The 21043-nt window shown below is 50.1% G+C and overlaps 2 protein-coding genes across 2 annotated transcripts; one reads left to right on the forward strand and one right to left on the reverse strand.

The window, feature by feature from the left end:
* Positions 1 to 7420: 7420 nt before the first annotated feature.
* Positions 7421 to 7702, reverse strand: N7539_006234 (uncharacterized protein; the record flags this gene model as incomplete). Its single annotated transcript, XM_056935836.1, has 1 exon — positions 7421 to 7702. The coding sequence occupies one exon, from the start codon at positions 7700 to 7702 to the stop codon at positions 7421 to 7423; it is 282 nt and encodes a 93-aa protein (XP_056788760.1).
* A 1759-nt stretch (positions 7703 to 9461) lies between these two features.
* Positions 9462 to 9977, forward strand: N7539_006235 (uncharacterized protein; the record flags this gene model as incomplete). The annotated part of the gene is made up of 1 exon (XM_056935837.1): positions 9462 to 9977. The coding sequence occupies one exon, from the start codon at positions 9462 to 9464 to the stop codon at positions 9975 to 9977; it is 516 nt and encodes a 171-aa protein (XP_056788761.1).
* Between the last annotated feature and the right edge of the window lie 11066 nt (positions 9978 to 21043).

Genomic DNA, 21043 nt, shown 5'->3' on the forward strand with positions numbered 1-21043 from the left:
ATGGAGGCATGTCTCTGGTTTCGAGTTCAAGGAACCTGATCCATGGTTTGGGACTGACATTTTTCCAGCACAGCCGCCCCCGGAAACAAAACAAAAAAAATTTTTCTCTTCTACAGCCAGCTTTCTGGCACACTGGAGCGTCTGGTGTAAGATAACAGACGTTAGGTCGTCGTCGAGTAAGCCAGTGCCAGGGAGCTGCAGCACAAGTACGGCAGGACATGCGCGGATATTCAAGTTGACCCTCTGACAAATGAGAGAGTGGTAGACATTCCAAGATAAAACAAGCACCTCTTCAGGTTGGCAATCGAAAGGTCTTGGCAGTATAACTGATGCATTTATTACTATCAGACCCTACCTAGCTACGTGGTACTCTATTGTTCGACAGTCGATGTGACTACCGGGCTACTACACAATTTCATCCTTTCACCGTACATCAAGCGAGTGTGTCACTGTGTGCTCAGGTACTGTAGTAGACAGTTGACCCAACGCTCTACATGAAACGATCAGGATCTCGCATCGAATCGTAGGCTCGTACCGCGTTGAGATCCATATTCGTCCCTTCTATCGCTTCTTCTGGAAACCTTCCGACCCGGAACACGCCCTCAGCCACCAAGTACGACGTATCACGTACCACATAGTTCATACCATGCGCACCACTGACCACGTCGTACCGTGAGATCCCCCTTCCTTCCCTGGCACCAACGGTGGATCTTTGGCTGTTTCACCTTCACCAGGAGACGTGTGCGATGGAATCCTACGGCACTACAGCAGAATCGATTAAGAGAGGATGGATCGTGGGGCATCGCGCGCGGGGCGGCGGACGCCAGTCAGCACCGAAGCAGAGCGAACGACTTTGCACGAGGGCCCCAAACACCACAAGCCCACTCATCACAACAGGACCTCGCGATAGCCGCGATACCGGATTCAGGACGAAGGAAGATTGAGGCGGCGTCAGCCACAGTGGGACGAGCGGGCTCCCATCTATCGGGCAACCCATCAAGTCGTTGTGTTGGAACACACCTTACAACAAAAAGAAAGAGATCGAAGACACTTGCAGGAATCTTCTCCCAATTCTCATCCACTACCCCCCCCCCCCCCTCTCCCCGAGCGCCATCGGGGTCAAATGGCGTCAGCTGTTCTGCCAAGGGAAGGGATTCTCCATGGAGGTTCCATCTTTATAGGGGACCGGCGTTCGAACGGGTCGGTTGGTTGTGTTCTTCGGAACGTAAGATGGTTGCCAGATCGGTGGTCATTCCGGGGGTCAGTCCTGTTTTGGGAGGTGTCTTTTCGTGGCTGGTGACTTTCTGTCTTTTCTCGATATCTTTGCTTCAAGTCAGTCACTCAGTACCGGTACAAGAGGTGTCCATCTGATAAGAATGGGTGGCGGCGCACAGCCGCACACAGACTGTACACAAGCAAAGTGTACCGAAAGCTGAGATTCCCCCTTGTTGTTCCCCCGGCCCCCCTCCCCGTCTGAATTCTCATTCTCATGGCCAATTTCAGCTCGGATCTCCTCTCTGAGAAGCGTTTGCCATTGCTTTCCATATCTCGCACAAGTGTATATTGAAACAGGAACTACCGTCAGACTGCAAGGTAGACAGGGATAAGTAAGGAAAGGAAAGTGGATCTTCTAGCTGAGTGGAGCAAGATCACTCCTCGATTTGGCGGTGCTCTCGGGAGTCGGGATACTTGGAGGAACGGAACTGCCAGTTGATCATTATTGTCAAATGTCAAATGTCGAATGTCGAATGTCAATGTCAAATGTTAAATGTCAAATATCAAATATCAAATATCAAATATCAAATATCAAATATCAAATATCAAATATCAAATATCAAATATCAAATATCAAATATCAAATATCAAATATCAAATGTCAAATATCAAATATCAAATATCAAATATCAAATATCAAATGTCAAATATCAAATATCAAATATCAAATATCAAATATCAAATATCAAATATCAAACAAAGGTCAAATATCAAAGGTCAAATGTCAATCACAAACTCATCTCTATATATAATCATTCCGGTCTTTTGTGACTGATTCATTCTACGCGTGAGACATGCACAGTAAATCGAAAGCAATCTTGTGAGTATTCACTACACCATGGCTGCGTCTGGCCGTCTACAGATGGACACTCCCACACTCCTAGACTGTACCTTTGTAGAAGTGGTGAAGAATGTCCCAAAGACTCAATCCGAACCCTCTGGAGCTATCATGTCGTGTGCACTAGTGCAGTCCTGCAGCCGATACTGATTATCGCGCCCTGACAGGTAGTCCCGTAGAGTGCAATCTTATCTCTGCGGGACGTTCAGTAGAGAATGTCGTAAGAGGGGGAAGAGTGAAGGTCACAGTGCGTTGAGAAGTCCCTAGTTATGTACTGGAAGATTCAACTGGATCAGATCTAATGGAAGGAAACTAAATCACTTGCAGGATGTGGTCATGGCGAGACCACCAGAGAGTCTCCTTGTTGCCCGCCTACCAGGACAAGGACATCGGCACCATGGCTGATTGCCCCGGTGAATCAAGAGCGTCCTGTGGTTCAATTCCTCCCAGTGCATGAGGACCACGCTATGACTGGAGGACTGGTGAAATGGTATGGTGAACCAGCAGGTTTTCTTCCAAGACCGCGGTTGTATTGGTGTCCGTGCATATTGACATTCATGCATCGATAGCTTCCATCCCGTGCAAGGGGACTTTGACACACGCCCTGCAGCCTCTCCCAGGGATCAAGGATGACTCGTTCAGCGCACCCTCTGGGCAAGAATATGGACTCATGGTCCTGATATATCTCTGTCGCAGCAATGATCATAATCTGTACGCTTGTCCTTGTCTCCTGACACGGCTGAGAGGCGGTAATACCCTTCCTGGGGGTTGGTTTTTTTTTTCTTTTTCTTTTTCTTTTTCTTTTTCTTCCTGGGTGATTCGTCACTCGCGATTTTGAGCTGGTTGTTATTCTGGCCTTGCCAGCCTGACTGCTGGATGACCTCGTTATGATGGGGAATTGTTCCTTCAAGAAGAGAGCGGCAGAGGAGTCTTTGATGACGTCCACATTCTTCATGACCTTGTCCTTCGCAATTTCATCTGTTCTGCTCCCGTTCCGTTCGTCCATGCCTTCTGCGGCTCCTTGGTCGTGAAAGGAATGATGGATCATGGATGATGTTGAGGCTGAACTTTTACGTCGTTCCTCGTCCCATTGTTGCGGGGGCCCCAGTTGAAGCTTCGAGTGACATCTGCCAAGGCTGGCGGTACTCCACCCCCTCTGACCATCAGTAGCGCACAGGGACACTCCGGTACTGTACCTTTGATGACATGGAGTCATGGACATCAAGCACAGAGGCCTGGACCAAGCGGAGCTTGGTGTACTGTAAAAGTAAAATGTAAGCATTTAACATGTACTAGTAGCCTGTCTCTCTAAAAACCTGCTGATTTACGTGATGCCCGGGGGGGGAAGGGGAAAGAAACCCAAACGCTGTTGTGGCCAGCATCCAATGGTTCCATCATTCCATGTCGTAGCTTCGGGTCAGATGGTGTCAGTGGAAAAAGGTTGAAATCATTGGCGGCAATGATACTCGGGAAACGTCAAAGCTCTCTCTCTCTCTCTGTTCCAAGGTCGAGGGGCCTGGGTCGGGTTTCAATAGTGCGGGCCAGAAAATGAAGGCAGACGCCCGTGGTGATGAAGCTGCGGCCTGAGGTCCAGTGGTGGCCCGGGTTTGTCAGCAGCATTTTGTGGGACCGTCTGGTGAAGCCAGGGCGAGGCCTGCTTGGAAAGAGTTCGGGTTCGAACTCCCCAGGCAGGACAACGCACACCGTAAGTTTCGTCCAGGGTCGCGACACAAAAAGAGGAAATGGCCCTCCCAAAGCTTAAATCAGAACTCACGGGAGAGAGCCCGAGCAGTGGGAGAAGGAGTCACGGGACCCCCTCCCAAAGGGCCAGTTCCAGAACATCGGAGGGGAGGGCATAATAGTAGTATCACTAACCTATCCACTGAACATTCAACAGTCAGCACTCAACACGAGTCACATACTACGACTAGTTGCGTTAACTGACTCCTTCAGTCCTTCTACAAGTAGTCAGCGACACGGGATGCGGAGAAAAAGAGTCCCTCGCTCTGTACGCTGCACACGGCAACCTCTCAGCGGGAAGATGAGAGCGCCACCACGACGCTAAAAGACTCTGGTGGCGGGGGTCGGTCATCAAGCAAGCCACCCAAATGCCCTGTCTGCCTCCTCTGGGTAAAAACCATCCGGAGCTGGGGGCCACCACCCAGTAGGGCCCCGTACTAGAGGGGAGAGGGCCGGCCTTTTCGACCTTGGATATCAGGGTTTGTTCGGTTTGTAGCGGAGTTCCAGGAGAGTGGGAGCACTTGGCGCGAGCAAACAAGGCGATTAGGGAGTGCTAGGATGGAGAGAGAGAGAGAGGGTGTCTCGAGGGAGGGTATCGGCAGGAGATAGGTACAGACTACATGTCTATAGACTACGGACTGCGGTGTCACGGACTCACGGAAAGGTATCAGTGTACGGGAACTACAAACATGGGGAAGTACCTTGATCTCGAAGAGGCAATCGTCACCTACAGTTACAACTTACTAGCAGCTGAGCGGGGATGGCAAGGCTAGAATGGCCAAATAAGAAATCACCGCTTTCTATCTACTCCAACTGACCGGCTCGTTCACCATCGAATTGGCGAGCACGACGAATACTGTGCGAGCTGTCAGTAGAGGAACAGACATGTATTCCAGAAGATAACTACAGTAGTTAGTAGTACTAGTTACTAGTTAGATACAGTAGTTCGACTTCGACACGGTATCCGATACAGTAGCATTCCCTCTGCATAGTATTCCGAGTACTAAGTAGTAAGTCCTAGCGAAATAGTCAGTCACTAGAATCAGTAGTCACTGACAATAAACTGAATAGTGTACTAAGTTACTACTCAACAGTCAGTAGACTCAGTACTAGTATAGAATCAGTAGTCACTGACAATAAACTGAATAGTGAGTACTAAGTTACTACTCAACAGTCAGTAGACTCAGTACTAGTTAGTAGTGACTCCAGTGAGTCAACATGACAAACTGTCAAGGGAAGCTTGCGTGTCGTTTGCTCCACGCTTCAATCGGAATTCCCCACTGAATCAGCCCCATTACCCAAATAAAGGATGGTTGCTTATGGCCATGTGTTCACTCTCAATTCAGGGGGGGGGGGGGAATTGAACAGGTAGATAATGTCCGCACCGGTGATTATTGGCTGGATTGGGTCGATGATCGTCCGCGAGAGGGGGGGGGGGGCAACGGACAAAAATGTTCAAGATCTTAAAGACCCAAAATTGAAAGGGATCTTCAAGATAGGCGATCATTCCCCAGAGGATAAACCTTAAAACGGGGAAAGGTATGTCTAGGGGGGGGGGGGGGGTGCAAGGGTTCTGATATCCCGCTAGACTACTCCCGGTAGTAAAGTTCCTACTGTATATTAATTCACCAGGATCGAGCTGTTTGGCCACTGTGGCAGGATGGGAAAACGTCGGGGAATCACAAGGTATAACCCGGAACCGCTAGACAGACCAGATAAGATCGAAATGACAGCCGGGACTCCGAGTCGTCTCACGCCGTCGACAGTGTGGGGAACATGCTGGAAAAGCAATTCCCAGGTGTACCTGTGAGGACCAGTCCAATCAACAGAGCAGAAGTTCCAGGGAAAAATATCCATGGTTGTACCTGGGAATACCTGACTTCCTGATCCTCTACTTGAGGGAGAGACCGGAACTGTAAATGATGGTGACCCGTTACCTAGCATGGAGAACAGAACCAGTGCATTCAGGCACTGAGAGTGGGCACTGGGCAGTGAGCACGCAGCCAAGACCATCCCGAAAACAGACCTTTGATCCGTTCTGTGGAAAAGTCTTACCGGACGTTTCAGATTTGAAGCCTCTGCCATGGATACGACAAACCCTTTTCTTTCTCAGGATTCCAAACAACCCTGGGCGAGTGTGGCAGTGCTGTTAGCGGTGATAGTGGAGCGGTCGGAGGAAGGAAAGTAACCTTTGACGGTTAAGCTCTGGACTGGACAAGTCGCAGCCCGTCGGGATTTCAGAAGGACGTTTCCACTTCGAGAATCCCGAAAGTCCGTCACGACTGTCAGGCGGACGTGGACGCCAAAATGGTCAAACAACCCCATTCTACAATGGGCAAATAACAGGGACCTCTTTCGGGACCTAGCTTCTTTTTAGGGGGAAGAGGAAGCTAGTCCCAAAGAGAGAGGTACGAGCGGGGAGTGCCGCTTTCTCTTTTTTTTTTTTTTTCTTCTTCCCTCTTTTGAATTTACCCGTGGAATGGGACGTTGGACTGATTCGAGGGAAGCGTGACACTTGGGATACCTCCTACGTCACTGGCTTGTGCCAAGCCTTATAGGAGGGGTATCATTGGAGGCGTGTCTGCGGTACAAGAGGTGGTCGAAGTGGGGTTGTGGTGCGCTGTCCTTTGATGTTTTTGTGGTGGCTCACATCCACCGGCGGGATTCTCGACGCATGTTTTGACTTTGACAAGCGTACTCAGTGTAAACTGTAAACTAGGTACTACAGTTACACAGTATAATCCGTCGGGGCTGGAAGGATAGATGATTCGATTGACTAGAATGCCGCGTGATCGTATAGATTCGTAAATCGCATACGCTACATGGATGGGCCATTGTGCGTCCCGTCTATCACGGTCGTGTGGTGGAATATCAATCTTGTGGCTTCAATGGCGGATAGGTACTCCCTAGGTTGTGCATTATCAATCTCTGTGATCGCACAGTCCAAATGTACCTGTAAAATCTTGACAATCAATGTCGATCATTAAGATCAGATCATTCAAGCCACCTGCAGTACTAGATACTAAAGATAGATTGGAAAGCCCCCCCCCCCCATGAGAAATACTAATGTTGCCACCGACCATCTCAACAACATGGATTGATCTCAGTACGCACTGGCGTGATGTCGTGACCTCACATTAGACATTCCAGCAACCGAAGAGGACACAGGTGGGGGGGAACAAGGATACTGCTGGACCAAGACGTTCGTCAGTAGAAGTGACTCCTAGTCTCCTACTGCTATGTGGAAATCGCCACGTCTCCCGTCTTTTTCGACCATTTGCGCTGATGGATCCCAAATTTGATTGTGCATGGCCATGCAGTCGCTGAGAGAATGACGACTGGTCCTGCGCATCACCCACTAAACATATTACATACCCTGACCAAGCCGCATACAACCCGGACTGAGATAGCTCATTACAGTATAGTGCGGGAAATTTCTCGTCGCGCCATCCAGTCGTGCCGTGGGTACTCAGTTGAACTAAGAACAGATTGGATATGACTTTGATGGAATGTAGGTCTCGAAGTGCATGCGCTTCTGCAGTCGGTCACCTTCTCACCCGTCCTGCGTCACTCGAGCCCTGATGGTGCAGGATGCACACACAAGTCCAAGAGGGCCGCGGGACCCTGGGACTTGCAGACTCCGTCCGCGTCACGGGACCCATAAGTGCCGTGCTCGGGCAGGGATGAGGAAGAGGGATCTGCCAAAACTCCCGTCAAATAGTGTTCAGCCAAAGTTCTCCCCGCCCAAGTGTAACCGGGTCCCAATCGGGTGGAGATAACTCCCGAAAAGGGAATCCGCTGTGCAATATACACCAGTACTAGTTCCTCGCACGCGTCAGCTCCTGGCATGATGTAGATAAAGTTATTGGCTGATCTGTCGACGCCAAGCTCGGCTATCGACTATCTGCCGACTGCCGCTTAGCTCGAAACAGTATGTGACGCACTGCTATACTGTTAGTACAAACATTAGGTACTGTAGAGTGTAGAACTCCAGATGGTGGGCTACCTATAGTAGGTACGAGCTACTGTCAGTGTGATAAGGCTTTTTTTTAGCCATAGCCATGGCATGGCCTTGGACCACACAACCTGAACCGCAAGGGTCTGTTATCCCTCGGGTCGACGTTTCCACCAAATGTGTGTATATACGTGCTTGTCGACGCGGGAACGCAGCCATCGAATCCAAGAATGGCGAGAGGGTTTTGCGTGGCTTGGGGCAACCCATCCAGGTCCAAGTGGGGAGGGGGGGTGGTTTTGCACTTGGTTGGCGTGCTATCAGCAGACGACATCCCGTACAATGCAGGCTCCAGGAGATTCACAAAAGCCAAAATGACCCTTGACTGTCTGCACCATGAGATTGCAAAAGTAAGGATTTGGAGTCACTTGGTGGACCACGGTCATGCAGATGCCATGGGACAGGATTGGGATGACTTGGCATGACGATGGAGGGGATCAGGACATGCTCCGAAAGTCCGGTGTCGGTATCGGGATTGATTCTGGTAAAGACTCTGAAGAGTAATGGATGATAGTAGCACCGCAGTAATAGTAGTAAGTACGGATGGATTTGTGAAGAATGATCCATTTTGAATGTAACGGTAGACCCAGATGCGTTGACCTACACATCGGAATTACATTTCTCCTCACGTGTCCCTCGCCTTCCCCCTCACAGAGTCGCGCACACATTCTGCGAATCGACTCACGTAGTATTTACTACAATTTGTGTGAGACGAGATTCACACAAGAATACCATCCTACGATGTTTTATTCCCTTTCCACATATTTCAAAAACGGATGAACACCAGGTACTGACATAGCTAGACCACGGTCCCCATCCGACAGTTGAAGTCGACTCGATCACTTGCACCTCATATGGATGGATTTCACAGGATAAAGGGCGCCGTGGTGGAGTCGGCGCCCGACGGAGTCGGAGTGACCCACTCACAAATGGAGTGGCTATTGGCCAGAACAGAGATTCATTCCATCTCCACCGTGATGAAGCACGAGACATATCACGTCCACCATCGGGATGAATTATCCAAATTGCCCTATTGGACAGACCATCCGGGTGAGAGAGAAGGAAAAAGCCCCGTTTCAGATGTGCCCTGTGGTTAGCAACTTAGCAGTACCTTAGGTCAGTGGCCTTCCGCAGCAAGTGATCACGGAGACCTTCCAGGTGAAGAATCAAGAGCGCGCTCGAAGGGGATAGTCCTCCGTCATTGAGCAGCAACACGGCCAGTCTGATCGAGGACCGTTGAGAGAAGAAAATGAGACACTACTCCTCCTCCTCCTCTTCTGGGACATTTTGAAAGGGAAGAAGGCGATCAGGGACCCTGGAAAAGGGAGCGCTGGATCCAGCATTCTTCAGTGCGACTCCAATACCCAAATGTTCGAGAATGTCTCAAAGGAGACCGGACGGCTGGCGAATCGAAGAACATACAGTATTCAATTATCTATGCATAACTGCAGACACTTACACATGTATGTAGTATGCACTGCATACTATGCAGTAGTACATATGCAGGTAATATGTATGCACTATGCAGTATGCACTGATGCAGGAATCTCTCTCCAATACCATACCTTTTGCCGGTCCCGGTCTCATCAAAACAGGATGATACCAGAGTACCGAGGAGTCGAGGACACGGATTATGCAGGATACAGGCTCCTCAACAATGTCTGGACTTTCGCTGCACATTATCTATTCGTCATTGCGACAAGCGCAGCACTTTCCCCCGCATATGTGGTCAAGTTCACGGAAGCCGCATTCATTACCCAAGTCGGAATGTCATATCAATCTCAAACGGGGGATGCGCGCAAAGTCGTCTGGAGCCTTTCGACTGAAGAGGATTATCGCGGACGATCTGCCGCAGTGGACACTGCCAAGCGCAGAGCCCCCGGTCGGATGTGCGTTCCTTACCAAGGTACTACATTAGTACATAGTCATACTAGTCTATTAGTCCTACACTTACAGTACTATCAGAAGAATACTGGGACCGACTGGATCTCAGATGAGACATTTCGAACCTCGGTGATTCTTTCCTTTGGCGCCGAAAAATCCGAAGAGAATCCACGAAAGTTCCAGGCCCATCAATGTTCTCGTCCTTTGCATCTCGCATTCGTGATGTGAAATGGAAAATGCACGAGACAGCCCTGATCCACCGGTACGGGTATGGTCATGGGAATACGTGAATATGACAATTCATCCGAGAAATACCCGCGGGACTCGAAGCAGAAAAGAGGCCCAAGAAACAAGTTGATGCCTTACTCACGTTGCGGGTCCGCCGATGTAACATCATCACCCTTGGGCGGCCCGGACAATTGGTGGAAGTCCAGATTTGGCAGCGCCGTCGACTTGGTGCTGTTCGATGGGACTCAAGCCATTCACGGGTTTCTCCCCGGATTACTTTCGCAGGAGTTGAAAACGAGGGGATAGAAAGTTATTTTCTTTCTCCAAGACTACCGAGGCTACCGACAAATGACGCCTTTCCACCGTGTGATTCACGATCGAGCTAGCTAATCACGTGTGCCTTGGACTTTGTACTACAATGCGAATTGATATGAGCTTTAGATTGGACTAACTCTTTCTTGACCGCCTCTCTGCCGATGGATGAATTTGAGTTCCTGCTAGTCATGCGGTTGGGCTCCATCCACCCCCACCCTTTCTTTTTTTTTTTTTTTTTTTTTTTTTTTTTTTTTTCAAAAGCGCGTTCCTCGGGAAACTCGAGTGGATGGGCATTGGGGAGAGTGGCCGAGTCAGTTCACAGTTCAACAGCCGGCATTCCGGAGGCGCTTGATGCGCTTGTCTCCTTTCAGGCAAAACGCACAACGAGTGAATCCCGCTGCAACACTGTGGAGTGTGGACTCGGGAGTGAGGAGGACCATGCATGGCCCTGGAGACTCGAAGGAGACTAGAGGCATTGAAAGGACTGAAGTTGCTGTTTTGCTTTGACCATGGACCAGTCGTCTCTGTTCCACTCATCAAGGTTGAATTTTGTCATGGGGGTGAGTTCTGAGTCTTGCATCTAGACATTTGTGTAGTCGTAAGAGCCTAACCGGTGCAGTTTGGAGGATAGTATCCTCATGACTACTACGGTACTACTGGTAAATCCACCTACTGTAGGGGTAAGTTAAATGGTGTGTGACCTGAGGCGAATTGTGTCCGAGTACATTCCAACAGGCATTTGCCAAGCCTTGGAAGGAGTGATAGGTTTATGCTGATCCAATGGATGTCAATATCTCGACATTGAATAAGTACGATGAGGTGCTTCCCCAAATTCAATCGAATCCGAATTTTTTTTCAAAGCCTCCAGCTGGTTCCGACAACCCCTGTGTTTTGTAGATAGAAAACCACATTATCCATAGGTATACCTATATATTTCGAAGCTCGATGAATAATCCTTTCCATGGAAACCGCCCTCGACTGGGACTGTGGTTATTCAGAGCTCGCTGTGACTTGATCTTTTTCTCAAAGTGTTCAATGTTGTTCATTTCTTCCATTTCCGAATCTGGTTCTTAAAAGTCCATCAATAATCTGGTCTCTTGAGTAGGTAGTCTCCACCGCTCCCGTGCGAGCTTCAAGCTTAGGCCTCTTCTGTCCACGGTGGAGCCCCGCTCTCCAAAAGGGATCAAAAGGTACAAAGGTAGTCAAAGTAGTCGACTTAGTTCCAGTAGTACAGCAGTAGTTGCGCCATATGTTCACTGCCCAATGCTCACTGCCCACTGCATGGAAAAGTTCTTCTCATCGCGCCAAAACCCACACTAAAAGTACCTTGGAACAATCTCTCGGTCGGCACTCACGGATCATCTAATTAAACCCCAGTTTTTTTTTTACTTTTTTTTTGGCTTTTCATTTCCCATCCGATGGTGTTTGGGGTTAGATCAACTCTAGTTCGACAGTAGTCCGATGTATGATTATCCGGCTCACTCCGGACAAGAGATCTTGGCCGAATGAATTTGTATGTACGTACATTACTGTATATGCCACATACTTACATGGATGGGGCTTGACAACGGTCGGGTCCAATTGTGAGACATGTGTGATGGCCAGCCCATGTCTCTTTTTTGATTCTTTTTTTTGGGGGGGTTTTCTTTACAGGCATTTTATACTTTTGACAAGTAAAAGAGAATGTTGTGTGTGTAACTGTGTATTGAATGCTCGATCTCCAGACTTCAGACTCCAGAATTCAGTGTACCAGACCTAAGCATGGCCGATCTTGACATCAATAAAGCATGACAGCGACTGCAACATCAATAGTTGATCGGAGATGGAATCAACTGTTTCAGGATAAGATGGATGAACCGAACCCGCCCCCTTTTCCACTCATGACTCGATCCGTTCCAGGAGGATTCTCCACGAGGCAAGAGAAGAATGGAATCACGCGCTTGGAAGACAGAAACGGGTAGTCAACCTGCTACCTAGTCCTATGCATTGTAAATGGTCAAGTCGTCCCCGGTAGAAGCCGCCTCCATGGCGATCTTGGCCATTGGAAGTGGATCACATCATCACAGAGGCCACCCAAGGCACGGAGAATCATCAGGTGGGACCTACCTCCAACTCAGGACCTCCAGGGCCAACGTGAAGTCGAAAGAGGAGGGGGACAGCGAGATGTGGCTGGACTGTAGTGGAGCGGCTAAATCTTAAGAAGCCATATAGGGTAGTGCTGTAGTAATTGAAGGCATGAAATTCCAGATGCAGGTGGATGCATGTCCGTGGGAGACCATATTCCACTCGGTTGTACCTGACTAGTTTTGGTCCCAATGTCACATTTATAACATCCATTGCTAAATGAGACGATGCGGTCACTGTTGTAAAGAGCGACGCAAGGGAAATAAGAGCTGAATATATAGCCCACGTTTGGATGTGCTTCCATTGCCCGATTCCAAACGACATGTACGTTTGAATAGTCGAAAGTCGAATGCCATATTATATAGACCTTGAAAAACACACATAGGCACGAGGCCGTCTCCATGGCTCTGGCTTTGAGTCCACAATTGACCTGAACCTGAGCCCTGGTCGCGGACATTTATCGGGATGATCACTGATCGATGATCAATTTTGATATGATCATGCATCCATGATATTCCGCCCCCGCCAGGTGATCACTGCCACCCGACTCATTGGGACGTGTGTACCAACCATATTCATTGATGATTGGAAGTGAAGTGAAATATATACAGGTACTACATAAAGGGAATTACTACCCCTGTAGTCTGTACTCGTCCATCGACCCCGTGATCTGCAACACTCATACTGTAGATAGGTAGTCATCGTACTACAGTAGTGGCGAATCTGTCGAGTCGTCCTCCGTCAAGACCCAATTTAAGCCGGGCCCGACAGTTTGGGGCCGCTCCATCCATGTGACAAACCCCAACCATCAAGAACAAAAGTGTTCACACTTCACAGAACAGGGATAACCGCCAAGCACAGGGCACTTGAGCAACGGTGGCACTGTTCCCCCTGATTATGGAATGCTCGTCGGGTAATCGCCAGTCAAATTATTTGCGCCTGGCACGGTGCATCTCCGAAACAGATTTGATTGACATGCGGAGACTGACGTGCACAGTCCGGAAATCCCCCGGGCTACACTTTCCATGTATTGTGGTGCTCTAGATTCTATACCGCACAGGGCACACTCGGGCGAGAGATACGAATCAAGGACACAAATGGTAATGGCTGGGATCATGATGTATTTCTGTGCTGGAAGACTTCAGTGCAATCTTGACGCCACCTCTACAATCAGGTACACTGCCAAGACCTGTGAACGCATCAGTGACTACGGTCGACGTTGACAAGTACCAAGTTACTTACTACATAAGGTAGTACAACTACACACGATACACGATACACGATACACAGATACCCAGTGAGGATCTCAAAACTGAGCATCAACCAAAACTACGCCATTGACGGTTCCACCGACAAGACCACATGTACGCACCACCTTCAACCCTGTAACCCTAGAGTACCGCTCGTCCGGGAGACTCCTTTTTGAAGCATCTGTATACCCAGGTGAGACCCTCGATCGAGCATCCGCACGGAACCGCAAATCCCTCCATGTGTTCGGATCCGCAGCATCCAAAAACAAGAAAAAGAATCACCCGCAGTCGAGAGCTCTGTACTCTGTCAAGATCGTCGGGTTTCCTCGTTGAGGATCATCCTTGAACGGATCATGTGGCATTCAGGTCCAGTCCACATCCCACACTACTGTCAATAGATTCATATCAAACCGCATCGCTTCCCCACTCGGTGCAGGGACTGGTGGAAGAAAGCCACGTTTTGCGGCTACGTGTCAATCGCACGCCTTATTTGATATGGCATCCATTGCGCCGGTGCGATGATCATCATGATCATAAGTTGGTGGTGCTTCACTGCCGGAGAATAAGAAGAGGATCCCCGAGGCTCAAACTCCGCCGCGTCTCCAGCGGCTTGCTCTACCCAATCAGAAGCGTTTCCTTCCGAGCGCGGGCAATTCGTGGGTGAAGGATCGACCCGATCTCAATTGGCAGCATGGACCCAGAGATGTACAGTTTCAAGTTTTGGATCTAAGCCCTTCCGACCTGGTCGAGGGTGAACTAGTCCGTCACTGCGTATGCCTTGGGGGAAAAATCCGGCTAGAGGTGCCTGAGTCGTGCAAACGTTCAGGTTTTGGTGGAGCAACAGTCCAATCTGATTCAGGGCGCGATAACGTGTTCGACCAGCAGACCGTGGTACACCACTTTAAGCATGTGAAAGCGAGGGAGAGACTCGAAGAGCAAAGAGGGAGCTTTGGATTGCAGTCACTATCCAATCAATCGGCGTGCCCCATGCAATCCGCACGGCGCAGCCACTCACACCTTTCAGCAAGGACCCCCGTTCCAATTCTCCTGCAGATCCACGGGAAGCACCGAGCACATATACCACTTTGGGTGTCATTTCGCCGGTTCCGCTGGAGCCAGTCTCTCGGGTTCTCTGGTTCTCGTCAAATGGTGACTAGTCACAAACTTCTGACTTTTGGAGCTGAGAGCTCAGAGCACTGAGCAGCGTCACTGATTTTCATTTCATTTCATTTTTTTTTTTTTGTTTTTCCAGAAATTCCATCGAAAATCATGACCACGGCACCCGTGGCGTGTGGGTGGAGATGCGGAGCACTGCACTGGCGATCAAGCGTCCAGCGACGGAGATCGCCCGCACGGAAGGTTTGGCGGAAGCTGAGAGCAAGGCTGTCAATAAACGTGGGGGGTCAATTCCAGTCTGCTGTAAGGTGCTCTAGTAGTACTTTGACTATTGTACTCAGGTTACATATGCCGTGTGATAAGTGAAGAGTTCAGGAAGGATCCCACCGTGCTAGAAAGGCAGGGTCCACTTTCGAGTTGCTCTGTCTTTGACTGTTGTTGTACTGGCCTGCATGGCTTCCATCTGGACGGTCCCTCTGTATTCGGTTGACAAATCTTAGAGTGCTTCAGCTTCATTCGCCCTGCATGTGAACTTGCCCGGCTCTCATGCGTCTGTTGGTTGTCACCTCTGATTTTCGATCCTTCATGCGGGTGCTGACTCGAGTGCGAGTTCATTCCAGTTCAAGTTAACCCGTCCTATCAGTGGCGCTGGACCTGAACATAGTGCAGGACACTCCACTTAACACTACTCTCATTCTCTCTCCCTTTTCCTGGCTCCCACCGACAGCAAAGGAAGAGAAAGAAAAGGGTCAAAAGGTCGACTACCAGATTAACGATGATGTGCCGGGTCAGGCCCCGTAAAGGCGATCCCAGACCTTGAAGGCACTGGCAGCTCTCCACTGGGGCTTGTTTAGGTTTTGTGGTCACGGGATCCAAGCGGGTTTCCCCCTCCCCTCCCCGGGCCTGAGCTCGACAGGTACGCTATTGAGTAGTGGGTAAGTACTGAGTACGAGTTGTGACTCGTGAGTTCTACTCAGTGCTCATTGAGCAGTATAGTACTCAGTACCTGAGTACAGTACCACGACTGTTCTTGGGTACGCGGTCCAAAAAAAAAAAAAGGCAACGAGACAAGATTGGTGGCACGCAGCACGGTCGATCTTTACCCACCGGAACAGTGCGCTCAAATCAATAGTGTTTCCCGGAAAAAAGGGGGGAAAAAAAAGGTGGTGGCGGATCCAAGCGCTGGGAGAGAACAAAAAGGGTTCTGTGACCACTGACCACTGTGGTCCACCCCGACCTTTTTTAGGGTTTGGCAACGGGGGATTCACCACTAGTGAGGATCCCTCTCAATAGAGTCGACAATCATTGACTGTCTAGTCCTTTCTCGGCTTCAGATTTTGAATGACCGAGAAGCTTGGCGCTGGGGGAGTCCAAAGTAAGTGCAAGGGTCGAGTAGTCAGTGCGCAGATGGGGAAGCGGGAGCCGGGGGAGGAATAGACCCCCCAAAGTTGGCTGAATCCATCCCATCACAAGGCCGAAAGGGAAGAGACCCCGGAAAAGTGCGACGAACACTGTAGCAGTGCAGTGCCGGTAGTGTGTAATCTGTATCAATCAGAAAGACGGCAAGGGTTCGGCCCTCTTGTGGGTTGAAGTTCCCACCACTGGCCGAGATGCTCAACTCCAAAACTCTTGGTAAATACCCGTGACTACTACCTTGGGAGAACTAGACTAGGCTAGTTTGTATGTAGTCACTAACCAGTGACTACTGTACATTTACTCGTGCTGAAGGGTTATGGAGCATTTCCAAGACTAGTAAATTAGTACAGTATCAAATTTCCCGAATCTCCTCTTGTCCCGTTCACTCGGGATCATTGAAGAGACCCGATTGTGTCGCGATGAGAAGTTCTCTCGGGGATCTGACACATGGGGATCGGGGACCTTGGCGGAGGGTCTAAGCCCGGTAGCTCTCACCTGCCGCGATGATTGTGATTCCCTCGCGGGGTGGAGACCAGTTGGGTTCCCATCATTTCCAAGGCTCATTTCCACCGTCGGCTCGACTTTGGGACGAACGTTTGCACCTTGGATCTGAAGAGTTTAGCGGTACAACACACTACTCTGGAGTCTGGACTCTGGACATGTTTTTGATTTGGCTTGGAAGGGTATGCCAAGCTAAGTTGGTTGTGATATGCGTAGTCCAAAGCCCCCTGGTCCCCTCCCTCCCTGCCTGCCACTACTGTACTTTAAAAATGCACATTAGCCGCCTCTCCCACGAACGGTTCATCTATCGTGACGATCATCATTCCCCTTTGGGAAACACCTGAATCAATAGACTATAGACCATACCCTATCTGAATTGTCGACCTTTGAACAGCGCGTGCCGTCGGATCTACCGTACTTTTGTTTTTGTTTTTTTTTTTTCCATTGCAGGAGCCGCACCGCGATGAACCACTCTTCAGACCATCGAAACACTCATGCCAGCATCGTATTTCTCGTACATGTTCTGATTGATCGTATGTCGCATCATTCAACCACCATTCCCCCCAAAGATGCAATGAATGGTCCGGGTTCTTCCTCCAAGTCGAGTCTACACTCTCCAGTAGGTAGTCGGCACTAAGGTAGTTGAGGATGGGGTTATCCCCGTCTTTGCGGTTCCTGTCCATTATCTTCCAGAAACGACTACTGCTACCCTAAAAACGCAAAAGAACGCCCCCATCCATAAGTGGCACTGGCAGGGAGCAAGCACGCACCGTCGCACACCGTCCAGCGTCCAGCGTCCCGCGTCCCGCGTCCCCACACTCTCTCTCCTGTCACAACATCACCGTCCCAAAGCGATCAGACACGGCGGGGGCTTGATTGTGTGCAAATAACCACAAGCGGCATAGCGTGGTCCATGATCCACCCACTCCGGCGGCGTCAACGTTCAATTGGCGGAGGAAGGAACGGCATTTTGGGCAGTTGACTGCGAGGGGGTCGACGAGGTTCTTGACCCAATTGAACCGGCTCCCCTGGTATCCTGGCGACTTCCCACAACCTGCAGTGGCACTCACATCGGCTTCACTCGTTCCTCACGGTTTGATGCCAATATGTCCCACTCCCATGGTGCTTTGCTCATTTACCCATATCCTCTCCAGCGGGACTGTCCAGACTCCAGTGTCCACCGTCAGTTTCTCCTATTCTGGTCTTGCCCTTTGGTCCGTTGCCGACCCACGGGTTCACGGGTTCTCTCAATTTCAGCAATCAAGAGCTGCTGACGGTGGAGGAGGGAGTCTGGAACACAGGCCGCATGACTCTCTAGGCTGAAGGCTCTACCGTCTTCACTCTGAAGTTATGGAAATTATATGTCTCGCGCGGGGGCAGACCGAAAAACCGGAATCTTGTCATCACGCCCTCAACCCTTTGGAACTTGATGGCTGTGAATCCGATTTGATGTCTTGCCTTTTTTTTTTTTTTTTCCAACCTTGAATTCTTGAGCGGCTCGGCAACGTATCGGCGAATGATGCAGACTGCCGATTTTCAGACTCGGAGACCCTTGACGTCTCATCAAGGAATTACAATTTACTACTACCTATGTTCCGGAGCATAGACTGCCCGGGACTCATGTGAACCTCGCATGCAATTTGCGCACATGAAAGAGAAGGGAGGCTGTGGTTGAGTTGAACCACTCTAGTCAGGGTCGCTTGATTGCCATTCTTGGCAGACCACCATCCTGTAGCGTGTTGACTACGAGACTTCATCATGTATGCATGTTAGCACTCGATCCCATAAAGTTGCGAGCATGTGTGATCCGACTTCAACCAGAGCTTTTCTTGTTTTTTTTTTTTTTTCATGTGACAAAGCGGCAGAGAGGGCACCCTGGGCACCTTTTACTCCCTCGGCGTGTGATTATAATTCAGATCCTTTGCGGTCATGATTTTACTTTACACAGTCCCAATCCTCCGAGGCCTGCTGGAATCTGGCAGGCCATTCCCGCGCACCCAGTGCTCTCCGTGTTGAGTGTTGACTTCCAGCAACTCCAGAAGCTGGGAAGTGGATCATCGACATCAAGCTACGTACTCAAGCATACCTTAGGTAGCATCTGGTGCGGTCATCTGATCCAGCTGCAGTATAGTTTGGCTGGAACTCTGGACCGCACAGGTGAAGAATGACATTGGGTAAAAGAATAGTCGTTTTGGGCAACTGGTCGACGACCTTGGGGTGGCCCAAAACAGTTTGTTCCAGGCCGAGAGAGAAATGGCTCAGTAGCTATTTGCAGATGACACCGTCGTCATCATGCACATTCTTGCGGGTACTGGATAGGGGAATTCCTTCAGAAAGGAGCGCGCCAGTCCGTCATCTCTCCCAACCCAAGTGACGGTAGACGGTCATGCTGAATGTACAGTACCTGCGGAGAGAGAGAGAGAGAGAGAGAGAGAGAGTACAGTAGCAGGGTGCAAAGCAGAAACGGGCCAGCATGATATCATTCTTTCACAGCCTCTGATTTCAATGGCAGGAGGAGCCATGGACCCCAAAAAAAAAAAAAAAAAAAAAGGCCAAGCCCGACGACATCATTGAGGAACCCGGGGGGGGTGGGGACTGCTCATTGGTCCTGAGGCTGAGTCCATATATCCACTCTGGGCTTCGCCGGCTCCTCTTTGTAGCCCACCCGCTGATTGCATGCAGTGCTGGATCAAGTCAAACCCACTCCTGAGCCCTCCAGACAATGACTCAGCGACCCTGGGCGTCTGTGGATGGATGGGCGTGATATTTCCATCCTCCACTTTGCTGACTGACTCCGCTGTGCGAGGTACAGTGGAGACCACCGAGGCTGGACTTGAGTGGTCGACGATCCACTCTTGTCTGATTCTCCTAGATAGGAAGATCATGGCGTGCGGGAGAGCGTCCAGCGACGAGTGTTAGTCCCATTTTTATTGTTGCGTTGCGCATTGGCTTGCCGAATCTTATTATTTTCTCATATTCATTTTCTCTGTCTTCCCTGTGTTACTGTGTAAAAGGGGGGGGGAGAAGAAGGCAGGAGTGCGACTGAAGCTTCACAGGTGGCGGTACATTCCGCAATGATTTCTTCCCCATCTGGGATTTCACCACTGTGTGAAGCCCGCCTCACACGCTAGACCACTTATGGCCCGTGTCCATGGCCATGGAAGCCTTCCGCGCAAGGCTCTCAACCACCCTTTCTTCGTACCGTCTCCATCGTGTGTGGCTCTCGCAGGCCGGTCTTCCCCCTCGCAAAGTTAGACTGCCTCGTCGTCACGGCTTCGCTCAGATGGAATCATACTCGATGATGACGGAGAAGGGCTCTCGTGATCCAAAAGGCAGTCCATTTGGTCTTGATCCTCGACGACCGAAATCTGGAAACTCCTTTCTTGGAGCACACTGCAGTGGTACTCGCATCCGCCCGTCCACCGTTGGGTCTGATTCGACCTTTTTTTGACCTCCCATGACCTGTGATCTCTGATGCCCTTGCTTGTGGACTGTGGAGAGGATCTGTGTGCCAGACTCGATGCGACGATAAAGTGCATACTTCTTGACCCGTGCAGGTGGTGTGCATCCTTTCGAGTTTTGCTCCCTTCGATTGGGCTCGTTCCCCACCTACCTCACCCCATCTTTCGACTTGCCTGGTCTTTGGGGAATGTTTTCCCTCTTTTGCCTCCGCATTACTGTACACTTGTGCAGCTCAAGGTTGCTGTTCACGGCACCGCTCGCGCGCAATTCCTACTGCCCCGGGACAGTTGGAGATGGGACGCCAATGAAGAACCGGCATGATGCTACCGCTTGGGGGCCCTCTTGGAGATGGCTGGCCGGATAGAAGAGAAGTCCAGTCTTGTTGCTGAGGCCTTTTTGGGGTGAACGCTTGCTTTGCTAAGGAGGCCCGATTCTGGCCCTGCACATTGATCGGAGCTCCTGAAGTATATCTTCCCATTCTTCGTGAGCCATCACATCTCAACCAGACTTGAGCCGAAGCTTGAACATGACTGGATCATCCCGAGCCAAGAGTCACCGACTCACTAGTGGTAGAAAATACATAGTTAGTGCACCAGTGGACTTCGTCAATACTATGTAGTGGTTTCGATCGACAAGCTCAGAAAGGTAAACCTTGTCGGATCTTCGTTTTCACGACCGGCTCAATACCATGCAACAGTGCTCTAGTCCCCTAGTACAATAGTGACGACTATTCTCTCGACCGCTAATTCAACCGTCTTCATCCCGGCGTGGAGGCGTGACTGCGATGGAGATCATCCCAAAGCCAAGCCCCCCTCCCTCTCCACCTCGCCTTCCCCAAACGGGGGGTGCGGGTACATCCTTTTTGAGTTTATCGCCTGAGGT

The sequence above is a fragment of the Penicillium diatomitis genome, assembly GCF_028827545.1.
Source record: "Penicillium diatomitis strain IBT 30728 chromosome Unknown utg000008l_segment0_segment0, whole genome shotgun sequence".
Classification (NCBI taxonomy): Eukaryota; Fungi; Ascomycota; class Eurotiomycetes; order Eurotiales; family Aspergillaceae; genus Penicillium; species Penicillium diatomitis.